This window comes from Acanthochromis polyacanthus, chromosome 12 (assembly GCF_021347895.1).
Source record: "Acanthochromis polyacanthus isolate Apoly-LR-REF ecotype Palm Island chromosome 12, KAUST_Apoly_ChrSc, whole genome shotgun sequence".
Taxonomy (NCBI): domain Eukaryota; kingdom Metazoa; phylum Chordata; class Actinopteri; family Pomacentridae; genus Acanthochromis; species Acanthochromis polyacanthus.
Genome location: NC_067124.1, coordinates 38,105,845 through 38,124,423, shown reverse-complemented (window position 1 = coordinate 38,124,423; position 18,579 = coordinate 38,105,845). Strand labels below are relative to the sequence as shown.

The window sequence follows — 18,579 nt, the reverse complement described above, 5'->3', positions numbered from 1 at the left end:
CAGTACTTTAATAATGCTTAATTTGAAATAAAATTTGCTACTACAGAGAGATAAAGTCACAAAAAAGTAACTTTTAAATTAGACCTGTCTATATATGACAGTAAATTTCGACTTTTGGACATTTAATTTGTTAAAACAACCAGTTTTTTTTGCAGATTTTTCTTAGTTCTGATGAATAAACACCTGAAAATGCTCGGATTATTTAACACAAATGAGAGGAAACTGGATTCTTTAGTTAAGATTTAGCTAAAGAGCAGATTTTCAGCTTTAATTTAAGGGTTTTAAATAAAATATTGTATTAAGTGGTTACAAATTGCAGCCATTTCTCCATTATTGTTCCATTTTCACAGGCTAAAAACTGGTATAAAGATTATTTTTAATGCTTTAATCGCATCTGAACGCTTCATTTCAAGTAAAATAAGCTTCTACAGAGAGTTAAAGTAATAAAAAAAGTCACTTTTAATTAGACCTGATGGTGATTTTAACCTTATTTGGACTTTTAATTAGATTCAGTGACCAATTTTAAGCCTTTTTTTCCCTTTGAATCTTAACAATTAAGATAATAAGGAATGAAAATAATCCCAAACAGCGGCAGATGAATAAATACATGAATCTGATAAAAGGAAATTAGACCCTTGAAGGTAAATTAATGAGACATTGTGAGGAATAGCCTCAGCCTGGGCAATTATAATGATTGTTTTTGGCTTTTTTTAGGCTCTAAAATCAATAATAAAGATAAAATAATAGAGAAAACAGTCAAAAGATTGATGGAGAGTGTAAATAAGCACCAAGTAGTCGTTTATTCTCCTTAATCCTGATGAATAAATGCATAAATCAGCTCCGATAATCTATTAAAAAAAGGAAATTGGACTCTCGAAGAAGAAGTAAGTGAAGAGCAAACTGTCAGCTTTAGTTTAACAGAAATCCTGCTTTAAGTGTTCAGGAATTATCGTCGTGTTTTTAACATCATCCCAGGCTCAGAACCAATCAGACAAACTAATGTACTTATAAGTAAAACGGATTATTTTTAATGCTGGGATCCTCCAAATCCACTGAGGTTCTGCAAAATTACAAAAACTGACTCCAGACTTCTTGTGGCTGAACATTTATTTGTGTTTTTCTTGCATTAAACAGGCGGTTTAAAGTCATAAAACTGAACGGAGATTAAATGACCACAAACAGCACCCAGAATGATGTTTTTGAGTCTTTAACAACAGATGATTTGGTCCCACGTCTCTTCTCCTGGACTTTTGAAAGGTCAGACAGAATTAAATTCAATAAAATTCATGAAAACAGTTGTTGAATCGTGGGGCCTGAGCACAGGAAGTAAGTGTGATGAACAGAATTATTTCTTACTGCATAATTTATTGTAATTTTACACTGGATTAAACTGGAAACGGTTCAGTTATTAGGTTAAAATGTTAAAAAATAAAATTTCACTGAGACCCCAATGTGTCAAAATCCTAACAACACCTCTGCTGAGAAAATGAAATAAAATAAAATTAAAGAATAAAATAGAATAAAAAAGCAGTGAAAGGAAATAGAAAAAAAGTATATACATATGTTAATTTAAAAAATACAATAGAATGAAAAATAATCAAAGAAATTAAAATACAATAAATGATTACATTTATTGTATTTTAATTTCTTTGATTATTTTTCATTCTATTGTAATATAATGTATAATATAATTCATATGACATTACATTATATTATTCAATTAGATTAAATTAAATTAAAATTAAAGTGTAATACATTAAATAGAATAAAAAAATATAGTGAATCGAAATATATATATATTAGTATATAATCTAAAAAATAAAGTAGAATGAAAAATAATCAAATAAATTAAATTACAACAAATATAATATGCAATGCAATGTAGTATAATATAATATAATATAATGTGATATAATACAATATAACATAATATAATAACATATTGCACTATATTATTAAATTAAATTTACATTAATTAAACAATTAATATGATTAAATAATTAAATTAAGTTTAAATTAAATAAATAAAAATAAAATAAAAAATGTCATGAAAACTATATATATCTATATATATATAAATAAAATAAATTAAAAATGTCAAATAGAATAAAATACAGTAAAATATATTATATTATACTATAGGATGATTGAACTGAAAGTCTCGTCTTTCTTCTTTCTTCTTTCTCTCCATGAATTCCTGCAGGAGGTGAACGTGAGTGAGGAAGAGGAAGAACTCCACGTGACGATGAGGAGATGAGGGGTGTGGTTTGGTTTGTTCTGCTGGAGGGGGGAGGGAGGAAGAGGAGGAGGAGGAGGAGGAGATGCTGGACGCTCGCGAGAAGACAGCTGCTGAGGCTGTCGAGATTCACATTCGGTCGGACTGAGGATGGACGAGATGGAGACCTTCATCCATCTTTACCTCGATCTGCTCGTGAGTCCATTTTATCCGCTCTGATTCCACAACATTTATAGAGACGAATATTTTCAATTCTAAACCGAAGCTGCGGGGATTTTAAAAATGCATAAGAAGCTGCTTTTGGCGCACGGAGGCTGCGCAGGTTGAAGAAATGCTGCAATCCTGCTGCAACGTCGGGCTGTAAATATGACAATAACGCGTTCTGGGTGTGTTATTTAGTCATAATGTGTGATATTTGGTGTATATTTGTGTGTTTATGGGATGTATGCGGCTGGCTGGGATGCAGGAACCTCCTCCTTCCTTTCCTCCTCCACCCATCCATCCTCCCCATCCATCCATCCATCCATCCGTCCATCCGTCCGTCCATCCGTCCATCAGCTCTGAGGATCAATACCTGCAGGCTCCCCTCACACACCAACATCTGCTGCCTTTTCACCCCTGCTCTGTGAGCTTTTTTGTGTCCAGGGCCGTGGAGTAAACACTGCTTCCTGCTCCTGGGTGCTGTGAAGGGCAGTGGAAGCTCCAAACAGGCAGCGTCCTTGTTGTTCCGCCTCATTCCTTCATGCTCCAGTTAAACACTCGCTGCTCTGGCTCTTATTCCGACTCCAAACTCAGCAGCATTCAGCCGGCAGAGCAGATGAGGAGTGACAGTTATCAGGCTGTGAAATTAGCTGCTGATTGTTTAGCGTGGCCGGGGTGTCGCTCCCTCAGTGTGGGTGGGATGAGAAGAATTATTAAATGTCATGTGAAAGCACAGAGTCCTACCAGGTGTCCTGCAGAGACCCGGCATCCCAACGGAGGAGATCTCTGAGCGCTCAGGACACCAGCAGGAACACCGCCGCAGATAGTGTCCATGAGTTCTGCTAGCTGTCTGGGCGATAAAATGACGGAAAATGTCTTGTTTTGTGCACAGATGTTCAGTTTACCGTCATAGAAAACAGAAATATTACCTTTAAGAAGCTGGAATAACAGAATTTGCTCTGTTTTCCTTTGAAAAAATGTCTCAAAATTAGTAATCGACCAGCTATTGTCTCTATAAAATAAAATAAAAAAAGTTATTGTCATAGAAGAGGAAAGAAACTAAAAAATATTCACATTTGTGAAGCTGAAACTACAGAATTTGGACCATTTTCCTTAAAAATTGTCTCAAAATGAGTGACCGACCAGCTGTTTGGTCTATGAAATGTCAAAAAATGTCTTTTTTGTGCAAAGATACTCAGTTTAGTGCAATAGAAACCAGAAATATTCACATTTATTGAGCAGAAAATGTCTCAAAACAAGTAATTGAGCAGCTGTTTGGTCACAAAATGTCCTTTTTTGTGCGAACAGATTCAGTTTACTGTCAAAAAAACCCATAAATAGTCACATTTAAGAAGCTGGAATAACAGAATTTAGACTTTTTTTTCCCTCAAAAATGTCCCAAAATGAGTAATTGAATAGCTGTTTGGTCTATAAAATGAAAAACCAACAGATGTTCAGTTTAATATCATAGAGAAGGAAAGATATCAGAAAATATTCACATTTAAGAAGCTGGAATAACAGATTTTGCTCTGTTTTCCTTTAAAAAAAACTTCTCAAAATGAGTAATCAACCAGCTGTTTGGTCTGTAAAATGTCAGAATGTATTCTTGTTTGTCTGAAGATATTCAGTTTACTGTCATACAGGAGGAAAGAAATCAGAAAACGTTGACATTTGCAGCGCTGAAATAACAGAATTCAGACTTTTTTCCTTAAAATAGCCTCAAAATGAATAATCATTTCGTGATTTTTTTCTATAACATGTCAGAAAATGTTTTTTTTTCTGCAAAGATATTTGGTTTATTGTCATACAAGAGGAAATAAATCAAAACATTCACATTTATGCAAATGAAATAACCAAAATTTGACTTTATTCTTTAAAAATTGTCTCAAAATGAATAATCGACCTACTGTCTGGTGTCAAAAATTCCCTTATTTTGTTCAAATATATTCAGTTTTCTGTCATAGAGGAGGAAAGAAATCAGAAAATATTCACATTAAAGAAGCTAAAATAACAAAATTTTGATGGTTTTCCTTAAAAATTGCCTCAAGATGAATTAGCGACCAGCTATTTGATGGATTGTCAGAAAATGTCTTATTTTGTGCAAAGATATTCAGTTTACTGTCATAGAAAATAGAAAATACTACATTTAAGAAGCTACAGTTTATAAAGAAAAATGGTCTTTTCTACGTGTATAGTAACTTAAATCGATTAACCAGCTAGCTGTTTGGTCTATTAAACGTCAGAAAATGTCTTGTTTGCTGTAAATAATTACTTAAACCAATAAGTCAGTTCGATGTTCTTCAATAATATGTCGGAAAATTATGAAAACCGTTCACATATGTACAGTATGCTGCCAATGAGGAGAAAATAAATCAGAAAATATTCACGTTTAGGAGGCAAGAATCAGACAGTTTAGACAACCAATTCATTGACTAGTTGTTTAGTCAATAAAATGTCAGAAAGTAGTGTAACAGATCTACACAGTTAATAAAATATTAAAAGATACAAAGGTATGTTTTGCTTTAATCGACTGTTTGGTCTGAAATAATGACAGAAAATTGTAACTAGATGAATCCGTTATTAATCCATTCTTTGTTCGGTCAAAATGATAAAAATGTTTCCCAAACATGACAAATGTTTTTAGACTTTTAAAAAAAAAAAAAAAATCAAAATTACTCAAACCGATTATATGACATTATATGATTATTTCATATGTTGTCAAATATTAAATTAATTGTGAACTATTTTGATAATTGATCAATCAGTGGGAGTCCTTTTTATAAGAAAAAAAAGTCTAAATTCTCTGATTTCAGCTTCTTAAAAGCTGTAGTTTAACTCTCTGAACTCTAAAGCTATGCTATCTTAAAGAAAATTTCAAGATTATACTATTCATCAGTGTCAGAAACAGTCAAAACAGAAATAATTATTGGATTTTTAACTTTCCAATGGTCCCTAAGCTGTAAACTAGTTCTTGAATGTGCAGTGCCAGTGGTAAAATTCACCAAATCTATGTTTAAGTATGAATATTTCTGGTTTATTTCCTCCCTTATGACAGTAAACTGAATATATTTGGACAAAGCGACAAATTTGTCGTCTTTGAGAGACACCGATCAACATTTTTTACCCTTTTGATCAATTTTCTGTCTTTTTAATTATTAAACAGCCAGTAAATTTATCGGTTTAAGCAATTATTTAAGCAAAAACGTTAAAATTTTGAGATTGCCGCCTCTTAAATATGCATATATTCTTGTTTCTTGCCTCCTCTTTGACAGTAAACTGAATATATTTGAGCAACACTAGACATTTGTCAACTCTGATCAACATTTTTCACCATTTTCTTACCAAACAACTGATGGATTCATGCAGAAAGCGGTCATTACTTGCAGCCTTATTTAGCATTTTTATGATTTAAATTCGACATTTTCTGTCAATTGATTAACTGACTGATAGTTTTAGCTATAATAATTTTGAAGGGTGATATTTTCTACTTCAGTGTGAGTCACGGTGGGTGTCCTCATATCACTCGATGATTATAAAACAGGAAAAAAAAAGAAAAGCGCCCGGAGCAGCTGAGTTTTAATGATCGGTCCAGATGAACTTCAAAGACTGGAATGAAAACATGTGTAGAGTAAGAAAATGGCTCGTAGTTATTATTCACCGTGTGTCTCCTTTGATGTTGCAGGATCTTGGGAGTCAAGCCAAGATGTGACTGTCACGCCGCGTCATAGTTTGGATCAGTCCGGCCTTGTTTCCATAGCAACAGAGATATCAGCGTATCCTAAGAAGTCCCACCATGCAGTCCTCCAGCTGCTCCTCTCAGCCTCCCAAGCCACGACGCTTCGACGTCAGCAGGCGGACCAATGCCTCGGCGGCGCCAAAGTCAAACGCTTTCCAGAGGGAGGATAAAAACATGAACACCATCGCCGCGCCCTCCCCTCGGCGGGCGACGAAGGCCCCGGCGGCTCCGTCCAGAACCAGGGTGCCGCCTCGAGCCCCGGTGAGCCAGTCCAGGCTGAGCTCACAAAAACAGGCGTCCTCCACCGTCTCCAAATTGACCAAACCCAAACCGAAGAACGCCCGTGGGTCGGCGGCGAACCAGATTGCGCCCACCAATGTCGCCAACGCCGCCAATGCCGCCGCCGCCGCCGCCGCCGCCGCTTCTCCGCCTCCTGCGCTTCCCTCCGCCCTCCCCCTCGACCCGAACTGTAACGAGCCGAGCCTGCCATGCCTGTGCTGCGACGGACGCTCCCCGCAGGACAACAACAGCATGTTCAACCACAACCACAACAACAACAACACCATCTCCCTCCGGCAGCAGATGCAGCTCCCGCCTCCTCCGCCCTCCATGCCCCTGAGGAAGGATGGGACCGGATCCAAGGAGCCGCCGTCGCCGGCTCAGGCCCAGCTGGAGCCGCCTGCCGGGCCTGCTGCCAGTCTGGAAGAGAAGGGGGAGCTGGACAACAAGAAAAAGCTGGAGGTGGAAGACGACGACGACGAAAGCAGCGGAGATATCGATATTGATAATGACGACGATGACGATGATGATGACGACACTCTGGTTCCTTCGTGCTGCGACTGCCCCCCATCCCTCCTGGAGTTCTCGCTGTCCTCCTCCACCTCCTCCTCCTCCACCTCAATCAGCTCCTGCTCTGATCTGGAGTCCGACTGTGCAGATCAATCCACCTCCATCTGTGACAATCTTTCCCCCAAAGACCATCCTGAGCTGCAGCCTCCTGCTCGCTCGCCTCCATCACTTCCTCTCAACCGAAACCCCTTCGTCTTGACGTCATGTTCCCCAGTTGCCCCCTGCTCCCCAGACGAGGGCTACCCGTCTGCTCTGGACTCCCCTTCTCCTGACTACTTAGGAGTCAAAGGTGACTCTGAGGTCGCCAAACTGGGCCTGCTTGACTTCCTGGAGTCGGTGGGCGAGTTTGGTAAAATGGAGCGCTTCAGCCAGGTGATCCAGGTGGCTCGCTGGGACCTGGAGGGGGAGCAGCACTGGGACGTCCTGCGGGATCGCTTGGATCACCTGGACCGCTTGGAGAAGGTGAACCGGGAGGTGAAGCTGGCCTACATTGCCAGACTCCACGAGAAGGGGTTCGACCTCGGAGATCTGGAGGAGCAGGACCTCTCGGACGTCATGGACGAGATGGGGAACATCGACATTCCCTGGAAGTTGTATAAAAACCGCGGCGGGTCGATGGGAGACTCTCAGGAGTTTTCGGATGCCGGCGTTGACCTCACGGCTCCGTCGGACTGCGAGGACCCTCTCGCTCCGGACTCTCTCACGCCTTCCCCCGTCGAGCCACCGCCGAGGCCCCCGAAGCCTCCGGCGCGTCATGCCAGCGTGAGCTCGGACCTCCACACCTACATCAACATCAGCAGGGAGACCACCTCCATGGCCGTCTCCACCTCCCCCACACTGACCACCTTCTCCCCCAACTCCTCCTCTCCAACGTTCACCACCTTCAGATGCGAGAAATCCCCGCCTCCGACTCCCCCGTCCATCCCTCCCCTCCCCGCCTCCAAACCGGTCCCTTACCTCACCCTCTACACCACCCCGTCTCCCCCACCGGCCATCCCCACCCCTACTCCCCCTATTCCTCCTCCTCGGAGGCGCCACCTCGCCCGGAAAGAAGCCCAGCGCCTCGCCGCCCTTCAGGCCGAGCAGGAAAAGACGCCGCTATCTCTGCCGCCACCCACCACCCGACCTCCGCCTCTTCCTCCCCCGCCCGTCATCTCCATCTCCTCCTCCTCACCCCCTGCCATACCGCCTCCCCCAGCCCTGCCTCCCCCTCCGTCCTTCCACGCTCTGGACGTAGAGATCCGGAAGCTGCTCATGTTGGCCGGTTTGACCCAAGCGGAGCTCCTCAAGCTCAGCCCGGAGTTGGGCGTCTGCGTCGGCGGTCTGGAGGACGACGGAGATAGCTTCCCTCGATCCGTGGAGACGCAAGGCTTCAGACTGCGAGAAAGTGGGGAGGAGGGTGATGGAAGCGGGTGGCAGAAGATTGAAAAAGCGGATGTAAGCGAAGATGGCAAAAAGAAAGAGGAGAGCAAAGACACTCAAAGAACCACCTCTTTCACAGAGATGGCGAGAAGAAGGAAGAGGAACACCGCCATGGCGTCCGACCACTACTACACCACCAGTTTCACACACGAAACTAAAGCGAAGACTTACGAGACTTTCTGTTACCCTACTGAGGTACCCGATTCGCCTCCGCCTCCTCCGCCTCCTCGCCCTTTACCTCCGATTCCGCCATCTTTGCCATCCCTTAAGGTCAGCACTCTGCCTGCCAACTCCGAGCAGCCGGAACGCTTCGATTGGCTCATCGCCTTCACGCCCGAGTGCGAAGCCCCGCCGCAGCTTCCGTCGCTAGAAAACAGAAGATCCCACGTGGAGAACCAGCAGAAGAAGCCCAGCCCTCCAGCTCCAAAGGTCACGACGTTCAAGGAGCTTCGTTTCCGCAACAAGAGCGCCTCCCCTCCGACGAAGGTGATCACCGAGCCCGAGCCCGACCCCACGGTCATCACCCCGGACCCGGACATCCTCTACAACCTGAAGTGGAGGCGGGAGACAAACGGCAGCGACGGCATCCAGTGGGAGTACACCTCCCAGGCCCAGGCCCTGTTCATGCAGCCGCCGCCGGCCCTCACCTCCATGGCCGCCCTGAAGGAGATGCTCCAGAGGGCCGACGAAGAGGGAGGCCGGCTGGAGCTGTGCCCGTCGCAGAAGATGGGCTGCTCGGTCAGCGACAGCAGCCTGTGGACGACGGGCCGAGAGTGGGAGGACAAGGAGGAAGAGGAGGAGAAGGAGGAGGTGGAGGTGAGAGGACGAGCCGACGGAGGATGGACGTTTGAATCGAGAACCACAGGTGAGCGTGATTTTACTGATAGTGAAGCTTCCTGGTAAATGAGGTTGAGGTTTGTGTGTTCAGAGACGGAAAAAAACATCAAAATAAACAAAAAATGAGGAAGAGGAACAGATGCTTTTTCATAAAGGCATGAAACTTGGGACGTTTTTACACTTTGAGACGTTTTCTATAAGAATATTCTGTGTTTTTGAACCATATCTCCTTAACTAAACATTAGAACACAAAAAAAGGGGACATCGATTAACCTGTAGCTAGTGTCTGCATTAATTGTTTCGTTGTCTGGTCCATAGAATCTCAATATATAGAAAAAATAGCAAAATGAATTAAAATAACTAAATATAGCTTATTTTATCTGAGTTATAGTCAGAAAGTCAAAAAGCTTAAAGAATTAAACTGTAGAAATATCAAAATGGACTTTAAACTAGTCAGAATTCAGCTACAAAAATGCTCAAACTGTGAAAGTGGCTTTATTTTTTATGAAATAATGATAATGATACTGTTCTTTTTGACTAACTAAATGACAAATATCGGCAATAAATATCCAGTCTAGCTGCTAAATGTTAAACCTGCTTGAAATAAGTGCAAATCAGTGTGTTTTTACAGTATAACATGTATTTTTTGCTCATATAAACCATCAAAAACAGTATAAAAAGTACAAATTGGTATGTAAAGTTTATAGATTTAAATCCTTCATGTTTCTGTTGCGTCTGATCTCACTTTTTATAAGGTTTTAGTAATTAGATGCCAACTATTTTGATCATAGAATAAGCAGTTTTAGTCGTTTTTAAATGAAAAACAGTCTAAGTTCTGTGATTGCAGCCTCTTAAATGTGAATATTTTTGGTTGATCTCCTACTTTATCAGAGTAAAACGATTATTTTTGGATAAAACAAGACTGATCGACATTTTTTTTTTTACAATTTTCTGTCAATATTTGACCAACAATTAGTCCATCTATGTAATTTTCTAATCATAAAAAGTCCAAAGTCTGTGATTGCAACATCTTAAATGTGAATATTTTCTGGTTTCTTCCCCCTTTTAAGACCATAAACTGTATATCTTTGGACAAACAAGAATGATTGTTTTTTTTTTTCTTCTAATTTTTGACAGTATGTTAACCAAACAGCTAATTATTTAATTGATTTGAGTAATTTTCTAAAGAAAAAAAAGTCTAAATTCTGTGATTGCTACCTCCTAAATGTGAATGTTTTCTGTTTTTTTCCTTTTCTATGATAGTAAGCTAAATATCTTTGCACAAAACCAGACTAATCGACATTTTTCACAACTTTCTGACCTTATATTAATCAAACCACTAGCTATTTAATTGATTTGAGTAATTTTCTAAGGAAGAAAAATCCAAATTTGTCATTCCAGCCTCTAAAATGTGAATATTTTCTGGCTTGTTTCCTCCTCTGTGACAGTAAACTGAATATCTTTTGGTTTTTGTGGACAATAAATAGTACACTCATTGCAGCTTTTTACATTTTGCATCGAAATTTAAACCTCTTTTTATTTGCACAATCCTGCAGGACACAAACATGTTCCTCAAATCTTTATTTTTAAAGTAAATATTCCTATTTGACCCATTTTTAAAGCTCAAAAGGTCAGCTTGAATATCGTTTTTGAACAGGATTATAAAACTGCAGAACAACAGACGCGATCAACCTTGATCCTCAGATACTGAGATTTGATTCTTACAGCATTTCTGCAGTTTATTGTGCAGTTTGTGGCGTATTATCATCAACCCATACATGCAGTCATGGAGGATAAAATGCAAAAATGCAAGTGTACCATTTTTCTTGCTTTTATGAAAAAATCGCTTTCACCTGGACGAATAATAACATGATAGGTATGATAGAAGAGAAAAACCGAGGCCGAAAATGGAGCCTGGTTAGTGTAAACGAAACGTGGAGCGGAGCAGAGATGGAGGCCGAGCGTGAGTCACAGATATGATGGATAAAAGATGACGAGGGATGAGCGGAGTAGAGATGCCGGCGAAGGTAACACGAGCCAACGGAGCTGCACTTCCTGTACTGGAGTGTGATGTCATCGCTGCCTTATTCAATTATTCATCCTCTCCTTAGACTGAAGGGGGGAGATAATGGAGAGCTTCCTCCCTTTATTTCTGCCTCTTTTTGTTGTTTTTTTTTCCTCCCTCTTTCTGCCTCCTGGTAAATGTGATGACATCAGTTGGAGGTCCGTGTGTTCAGAAATGAAACTAAACATCAAAATAACCAAATACTGACGGAGAGAAACAGATGATTTTTCACAAAGGCATGGAATTTGGTACATTTTTACACTTTGAAATGCTTTTCTATGAGAATATTATGTGTTTTTGCAACATATCTCCTTAACTAAACATCAGAACGCAGAAAAGGGGACATCAATTACTCTGATAAATATTTTAAAAATAGCAAAAATAATTAAAAAATATATATATATTAGCTTATTTTACCTGATTCTTATGTTTTTTTCAACATAGTTTTTCTTGATGTTGTAGTTTACCGTCATAGAGGAGGAAAGAAATCAGAAAGTATTCACATTTAAGAAGCTGCAATCAGAGAATTTAAGAGTTTTATTTCTTGAATATTGCAAAAAGCGATAAATCAAATATTAAAATAGTTTTTCTAATTGTTGACAACTTACTGATTTATCCATTGCAGCTCTATCCAAAGCCCAAAGATATTCAATGTCTAATTAAACTAAAAAAAACAGGAAAACAATAAGCTTGTTAAAATTTGAGAAGCTGAAAATTGTGGATTTTGGGCTTTAGAGTTGCAGCATTAATTGAGTAATCAATTAATGCTGCAACTACCTAAATATTTACCAATCTGTCTCATGTTGCAGCTGTAAAATTAAAACAAAAAACAGCAAATATCACAAGACAAGGCCAGACTCTTGCTTCTTAAAATATTGCACAAACAGATAAATCAAACATTAAAACAGTTATTTGAATTGTTTGATTGCAGCTCTATTCAGAACCTTTTTGTTTTTTCTCTTTGAATCTCCTCCCTCTTTCTGCCTCCTGGTCAGACTTTTAAATCCCATCAGCTTCGGGATGTTTAATATGCTGCCGTCCATCCCATCTCCTCCTCCTCCTCCTCCTCCTCCTCACCCCTAAACCTCACCCCTGCTCCCCAGAGCAGCACAGAAAGCTCAGATCAAGTTACTGATCTCATGCAGCGCTGCAGCAAAGCCTCACAGAAACGAAGCTTCGTCTCGTCAGCATCCACCTACAGCGGAGTTTAATCTGCGTTAATGCTCGATACATCGTTTCAGCATCGACGTGGTGACTCAGAGTGATGCGAATTAACTCTAATGCAGCCTTCTGCAGCTGTTTCTGCTGCTTAATGCCAAAAAAAACGTGCACATTTTGCGTAACTAATCTATAATTTGCCCAATTAAATGGTTTTTGGAGAATCTTTAAAAGGCACAGCAAGATGAGGGAGGAACGCTGAAAAGGTAGATTTGATTGAAGAAAAGATAAAGTTTTTAAGCTTTAAGACAAGATTAAATGAGATAAAACAATCAAAAAGATAAGACAAAGTAATATAAAATAATACAAGATGAAATAATATTATATAAGAAAAATAAAATAAGATAAAATAAAGCAATATAAAATAACCATGTATATAATATGAGACAAAATAATATAAGATAAAACAGTACAAAATAAAAAATATAAGATAAAAATAATATAATGTACAAAAAATAAGATAAGATAAAATAATAAAAAATAATTTAATATGTGATAAAACAATATAAGATAAAATAATATTATATAAGAATAAAATAAAGCAATATAAAATAACCATGTATATAATATGAGACAAAATAATATAAGATAAAACAATACAAAATAAAAAATATAAGATAAAATAAGTTAAAATAATATAATGTACAAAAAATAAGATAAGATAAAATATTATAAAATAATACAAAATAATATAATATATGATAAAATAATATAAGACAAAATAATGTAAAAGAAGCTAAAATAATATAATAAAAATAATATAAAATAATCTAAAACAAAATAAATAAGATAAAATAATATAAGTTAAAATAGTTTAACAAAAGATAAATTAATATTAATATAAGATGAGAGATAATAATACAAAATTAAATAATAAGATAAAATGATATAAATTAAATAATATGATAGAAAAAGTAAGATTAGATAAAATAATATAAGTTAAAATAATTTAACATAAGATAAAATAATATTAATATAAGATGAGAGATAATAACACAAAATGAAATAATATAAGATAAAATGACATAAATTAAAATAATATAATAGAAAAAGTAAGATTAGATAAAATAATACAAGATAAAATAATGTGGTTTAATTTAAAAACATATAAAATAAAATAATACAATTTAAGATAAAAATAAGAAAAGATCAAATAAGATAACATAAGATAAAATAATTTTATATAAGATAAGATAACATGATAAAATAATATAGTAAAATACAATATAATATAAGACAAAACAAGATAAGATAAAATAGTAGAATATAAGATTAAAAACTTTGTTAATCCCAAAAGAAAATTCTTGTGCCAGATGTTGCTTAGAAATAAAACTGATGACATAACATAAGAAATGCAGTGAATAAAAGTAGAAAAACAGTATAAGATAAAAGTACGATGCATGACAGAAAATAAATTAAATAAGGTTAGAATAGAACTTTAAAAAATAATACTGGCAATTACACGGATGTAATAAATAAAATCACCCATAAAAATGAAATATTACACCTGAAAAAATGAGCCTAGAGTGAAACATGTCACATGTGATGAGGAACAGACCAGGAACAGGTGTGTACACCTTTAAGGGCCCAGGGGAGGCGGGTCTTACTGCACGGACCAATCACTGAGCGCCTGAGTCTGAAACATAGGAAGTATCATGTGTTGGTTCCAGATGAGAGGCAGCTGAAGTCTAAAAGCCAGGTAGGGTTCCTCTGGTAGCTCTCTGGAGAACGTCAGGCTGCAGATAAAGCAGGCAGGAGTTTAACGGATCTGAGGAGAACCTGAAGCAGCGGCATCGGTCTGATCTCTGCCGTCTGACTCAGCAGAACTCTGCCGGCTGTGGAGGGAGGAGGAAGCCAGGGAGAGGGAGGGAGGAAGGTAGAAAAACAAAGACAGACAGCAGAGAAGGTGATCCAGAGGTGATGAAGGCACTGCAGCAAAAAGTACTGAACGTTCAGCGGGAGAACCAGAAAGTTCCAGGAGTGGAGTAGAAAGTGAAAGTAAACGTTTTGTTATTGTGACGATGAAAAGCTTTTATTGTGTTACAGCCACCGTGTCATTTCCTGTCCTGAAAATGAGAACTGTGTGTTTATTGCTGTTCATAAATCAGCTCCATTGATTCCATTGTGTAACTGTTTGACCTGTTTGACCCTCTGAACCCCGACATGGGAGGTTTTAAAAACTCATCTCACATTTTAACTCGCTGCAGTGTAAAGTCTGTGGAAACAGAACAGCCACAAAGGAGAGAGAATTAAAAACGTCGTAGAAATTCTTCTGAAAACTCTCAGATTTTTTAGAATGTGATCATTTGTCACAGCTGAGTCAATGATGGCTTCACGTTTGCACCAAGAAGTGCAAAAGTTTTAGTTTTTTATTGAATCTTGTTAATGCAAATAGTTTGTTTTTGGTAATTTTTTTAAAGGAGACACCGAGAATAAAGGGAGTGATGAAATAATACAATTTTAGGCTTAGATTTGGTTAATTTTTGCTATTTAACTCCACATTACACATGATTAGTTCAAGCACTGTCAGAAAGTTTAAAATCTGGTATTTTTTTCTATTTTTCCAGTTTCTCTCTCTGATAAAAGGTGTCGTTTTCCAGACTAAAAAAAAAAAAAAAACATGTTTTGGGGTTCAGAGGGTTAAATCCTGCATTACTGCATGTTGTGACATGATGACGGATTCTGCTGCTGGACTGTACATTACTTTTCTGTGGACGGACACTAACATTTTCTGCATCTCTCTCTCCTTCCCATTTCTCTGCCTCATTTTCTTTCTGTTTGTTTGTTTCTCACCTCTCCATCCATCCCACTCGGTTGTTTCCATCGTTTTGTCCACGGCTTCGCTCCTCGCTTCTTTACCTCTCCATGCCTTTTGCTCTTTTAATCCGAGCAGTTTCCTCTCCCCCGCTGTCCCTCGCCCAGCCCTCCTCCTCCCAGCCCTACTTCCTGCACCGCCTGCCTCCCTTCCGCCCCGGCTTCTGCCCCTCCCAGCCCCCTGCAGATCCTCGACCCTGCAGCCACGTCGGCCGGGAGTCCACCGCCGAACCTCCTCGAGACTCTTTGCTTAGATCTCCCCTCCGCGTTGAGGATGACTTTAGCCCAGACGCTCCGCCGCTGAGCGACTCGTTGTGTAACTTTGACTCGCTGTGTGAGTCGGAGAGGCCGGGCTGCGAGGCGTCGGGCTGCACGACGCCGTACAAGAACGTCGACGTCACGACGGCGTTCTCTGGCGGCGTCGCTGCTGCCGCTGCTCCAGACTCGGAGCAGATTAAGGCGAGGACGTCCAAAGAGCTTCCTCCCCTGCCCTCCTACTTCCTGTACCACCCCAAGAACTGCCCCCTGCACCGGGGCGCTCCCCCCCGCCTCTCCCCCATCGGCGCTCTCTCCCCTCCCCATCGCTCCGGAGCTCCGCCTCCGGGCGCCGCCACCGCCTCCTGCCTCAGCTCCCCGCTGTTCCCCCGCTCCCACACCCTCCCTGCCCTCGCCGCCCCGCTCTACTACCCCAACCTTTACCCCCCCGTCCCCCCCAGAGCGCCTCCCCTGCCCCCCAAACTGCACCAGGCTCCTCCTCCTCCGTCGTCACGCCTGGCGAGTAAGACTCTCTCTGCAGACATCTGTTCCTCCTCGTCTCTCCTCGTCTCACTTCCTGCATGTTTGTGTCTTTGCTTCGGCTTTTTGTCTTCTTTTTATTCCAACGCCGGAGATTTACAGGTTTAAAGGACGAGGTAACGGCGCTCTGGAACAAGAAAATGCATCAAAAAACTGAAAATCTGACAGGAAGGGTCTCAGAAAAAATGAGTTCAAAACCACTGAAAAACTGGTAATATGTATCTATAGATATCATGCCAAGGACAAAAGAAATCAGTTCAGACTTGAGAAAAAGAATTGTTGATGCTTACAGAGCAAGAGAAAGGTCTACAAAGTTATCACAGCGTTTCCAAGCATCAAGAAGTGGAGTGAGAAGTCTTTAAAAGTTCAAAGAGAGTCACTCAGAACAAATCTGATAGAGAGAGGAAGCAAAAGATTTCAACGACTCTGGAAAGAAAACTTGAGGGAGATGCGTCGAAAGATGCTCAAATAACCACCAAAACACTCACTAATGACTTAAAGAAGTCAGGAGTTGTAGCATCAAAGAAAACAGAACAGAAATGGACAGCGAGGATGAAAAGCTCAGTTTCAAAACAGGAAAATAAACTGGTTAGAACAATTAAAATTATTTTGTTATTATATTATTATTTTACTATATGTATATATACTAAAATAATAATATAATAAAATAATTTTAAATTAAATATATATGCTTAAATTATTTTATTATATTTATAAATAATAAAATAAATAATTTACATTGTTTTATTAATTCATTTTTATTATATATAGTAAAACAATAATAATAACAAAAATAATAATAGGTAACTGCCGTCTGTGATAAGAAAATACATGAAAAAAATCATAAAATCTGACCTAAAAAAGTTAAAAACAGTAAAACAGTTGAAAAGCTGGTAAAAAAAAATTAAGTGTTTGCCACATAATGATAATTGTAACTGATTTAAATCCACTAAAATTGTGTAATTTTACACACATTATAAAAGAACAAACTTTCTGAACGTCCTTTTAAATCAGCAGCTTTTTCTGTCACTTCCTGTCTGCAGTCAGTCCCATCATCCTGTCTGTCTGTCTGTCTGTCTGTCTGCCTGCCTGTTGTGTTAAAGATTGTGTCTTGTTGTCGTGTTTTGTCCCGTTAGCTAAACTAATTAACGCCTCGTTTGTTTTCCTCACGTCCGCATTAATCCAGCCGGTTTATATAAATCATTTTATATAAACTCATCTGCTCATGTGTGTAATTTTATCTGAGCCGTGTGGTTTTCTGTTGACCCTCTGAACCCCAGCAGCTTTTCTGCCTCATTTTTTACTTCAATCTAAAGTCCTGCAGCTAAACAACGACTAAAAACAGGAGTCTGTGCAGGATGATAAAGACAGGATGAAGGGAATTCTGCCAAAAAGTCTCTGAATTTTTCTTGTGTGACAGTTGGTCGCAGCTCAGTCAACAGTAGCTTCACTTTTGCACCAAGAAGAGCAAAATTTTCTGTTTTTTACCGATTCCAGTAAATGCAAACTCTTTATTTTTTGCAGATTTTTTTAGCAAGACTTTGACAACGAATTGTGATTTGAAGCTTAGATAAGTAAAACTGAAAACATGCTAGAAAACAAAACACAGACTATTTTCGTGTTTTTACAGTTTCTGACTGATTTTTTTTAAAGAAAGAAAAACATGTCAGAAAGCTGACAATTAAATATTTTTATTGATTTACGGTTTCTGGTTCGGATAAATTGACTAATTTTTACAATTGTGTTTAAAATAAACTGTACCAGAAAGCTAAAAATCTTTCAATTTTCATGTTTTTAGAGTTTCTGCCTCGAACAAATTGGGTAATTTTAGCAATTTTTAAAATGAAAACGGGCAAAAAAGCTGAAAATTGGACATTTTTTGTGTTTTTATAGTTTCTGACTCTCCTAAAGTGATTAATTTCTGTATATTTTAACAAAAGAAAACATCCCAGACAGCTGAACATTTTCAGTTTTCTTTTTACAGTTTCCGACTTGAGTCATCTCTAATTATTTTTAAAGAAAGCTACAAACTGGACAATTTCTGTGTTTTGTCAGTTTCTGACTGATAAATTGGGTAATTTCAGCATTTTTTGAAAAAGAAAACTTTCCAGAAAGCTGCAAAAATATATATTTTCATGTTTTTACAGTTTCTGGCTTTGATAGTTTGAGTCATTTCTGCAATTTCTTAAAAAGAAAACATGCTAGAAGCTGCAAACTAGACGGTTTCCGTGTTTTGACCGTTTCTGGCTCTAATAAATTGGCGAATTTCTGTGATTTTTCTTAAAAGAAAACCTGCCAGAAAAGTAAAAATCAAACAATTCTCATGATTTTGCAGTTTCTGTCTCTGATAAACTGAGTAATGTCAACACTTTTTAAGAAAGAAAACATGTCAGAAAGCTGAAAATT

The 18,579-nt window shown here is 38.8% G+C and overlaps 1 protein-coding gene across 5 annotated transcripts in view; it reads left to right on the top strand.

Annotated features, from left to right (window-relative positions):
• The first annotated feature begins 2,291 nt into the window (after positions 1–2,291).
• Positions 2,292–18,579, top strand: part of rusc1 (RUN and SH3 domain containing 1) — a 33,773-nt gene continuing 17,485 nt past the window's right edge. For 4 of the 5 annotated variants that reach the window (XM_051956951.1, XM_051956949.1, XM_051956950.1 and 1 more), the window contains exons 1-3: positions 2,292–2,431; positions 6,120–9,309; positions 15,458–16,156. In XM_051956951.1, coding sequence (XP_051812911.1) covers positions 6,231–9,309; positions 15,458–16,156 — 3,778 coding nt within the window. In that variant the 5' untranslated portion in view covers positions 2,292–2,431; positions 6,120–6,230. The remainder of the gene's footprint in view (positions 2,432–6,119; positions 9,310–15,457; positions 16,157–18,579) is intronic. The other variant, XM_051956952.1, reaches the window with a different exon arrangement.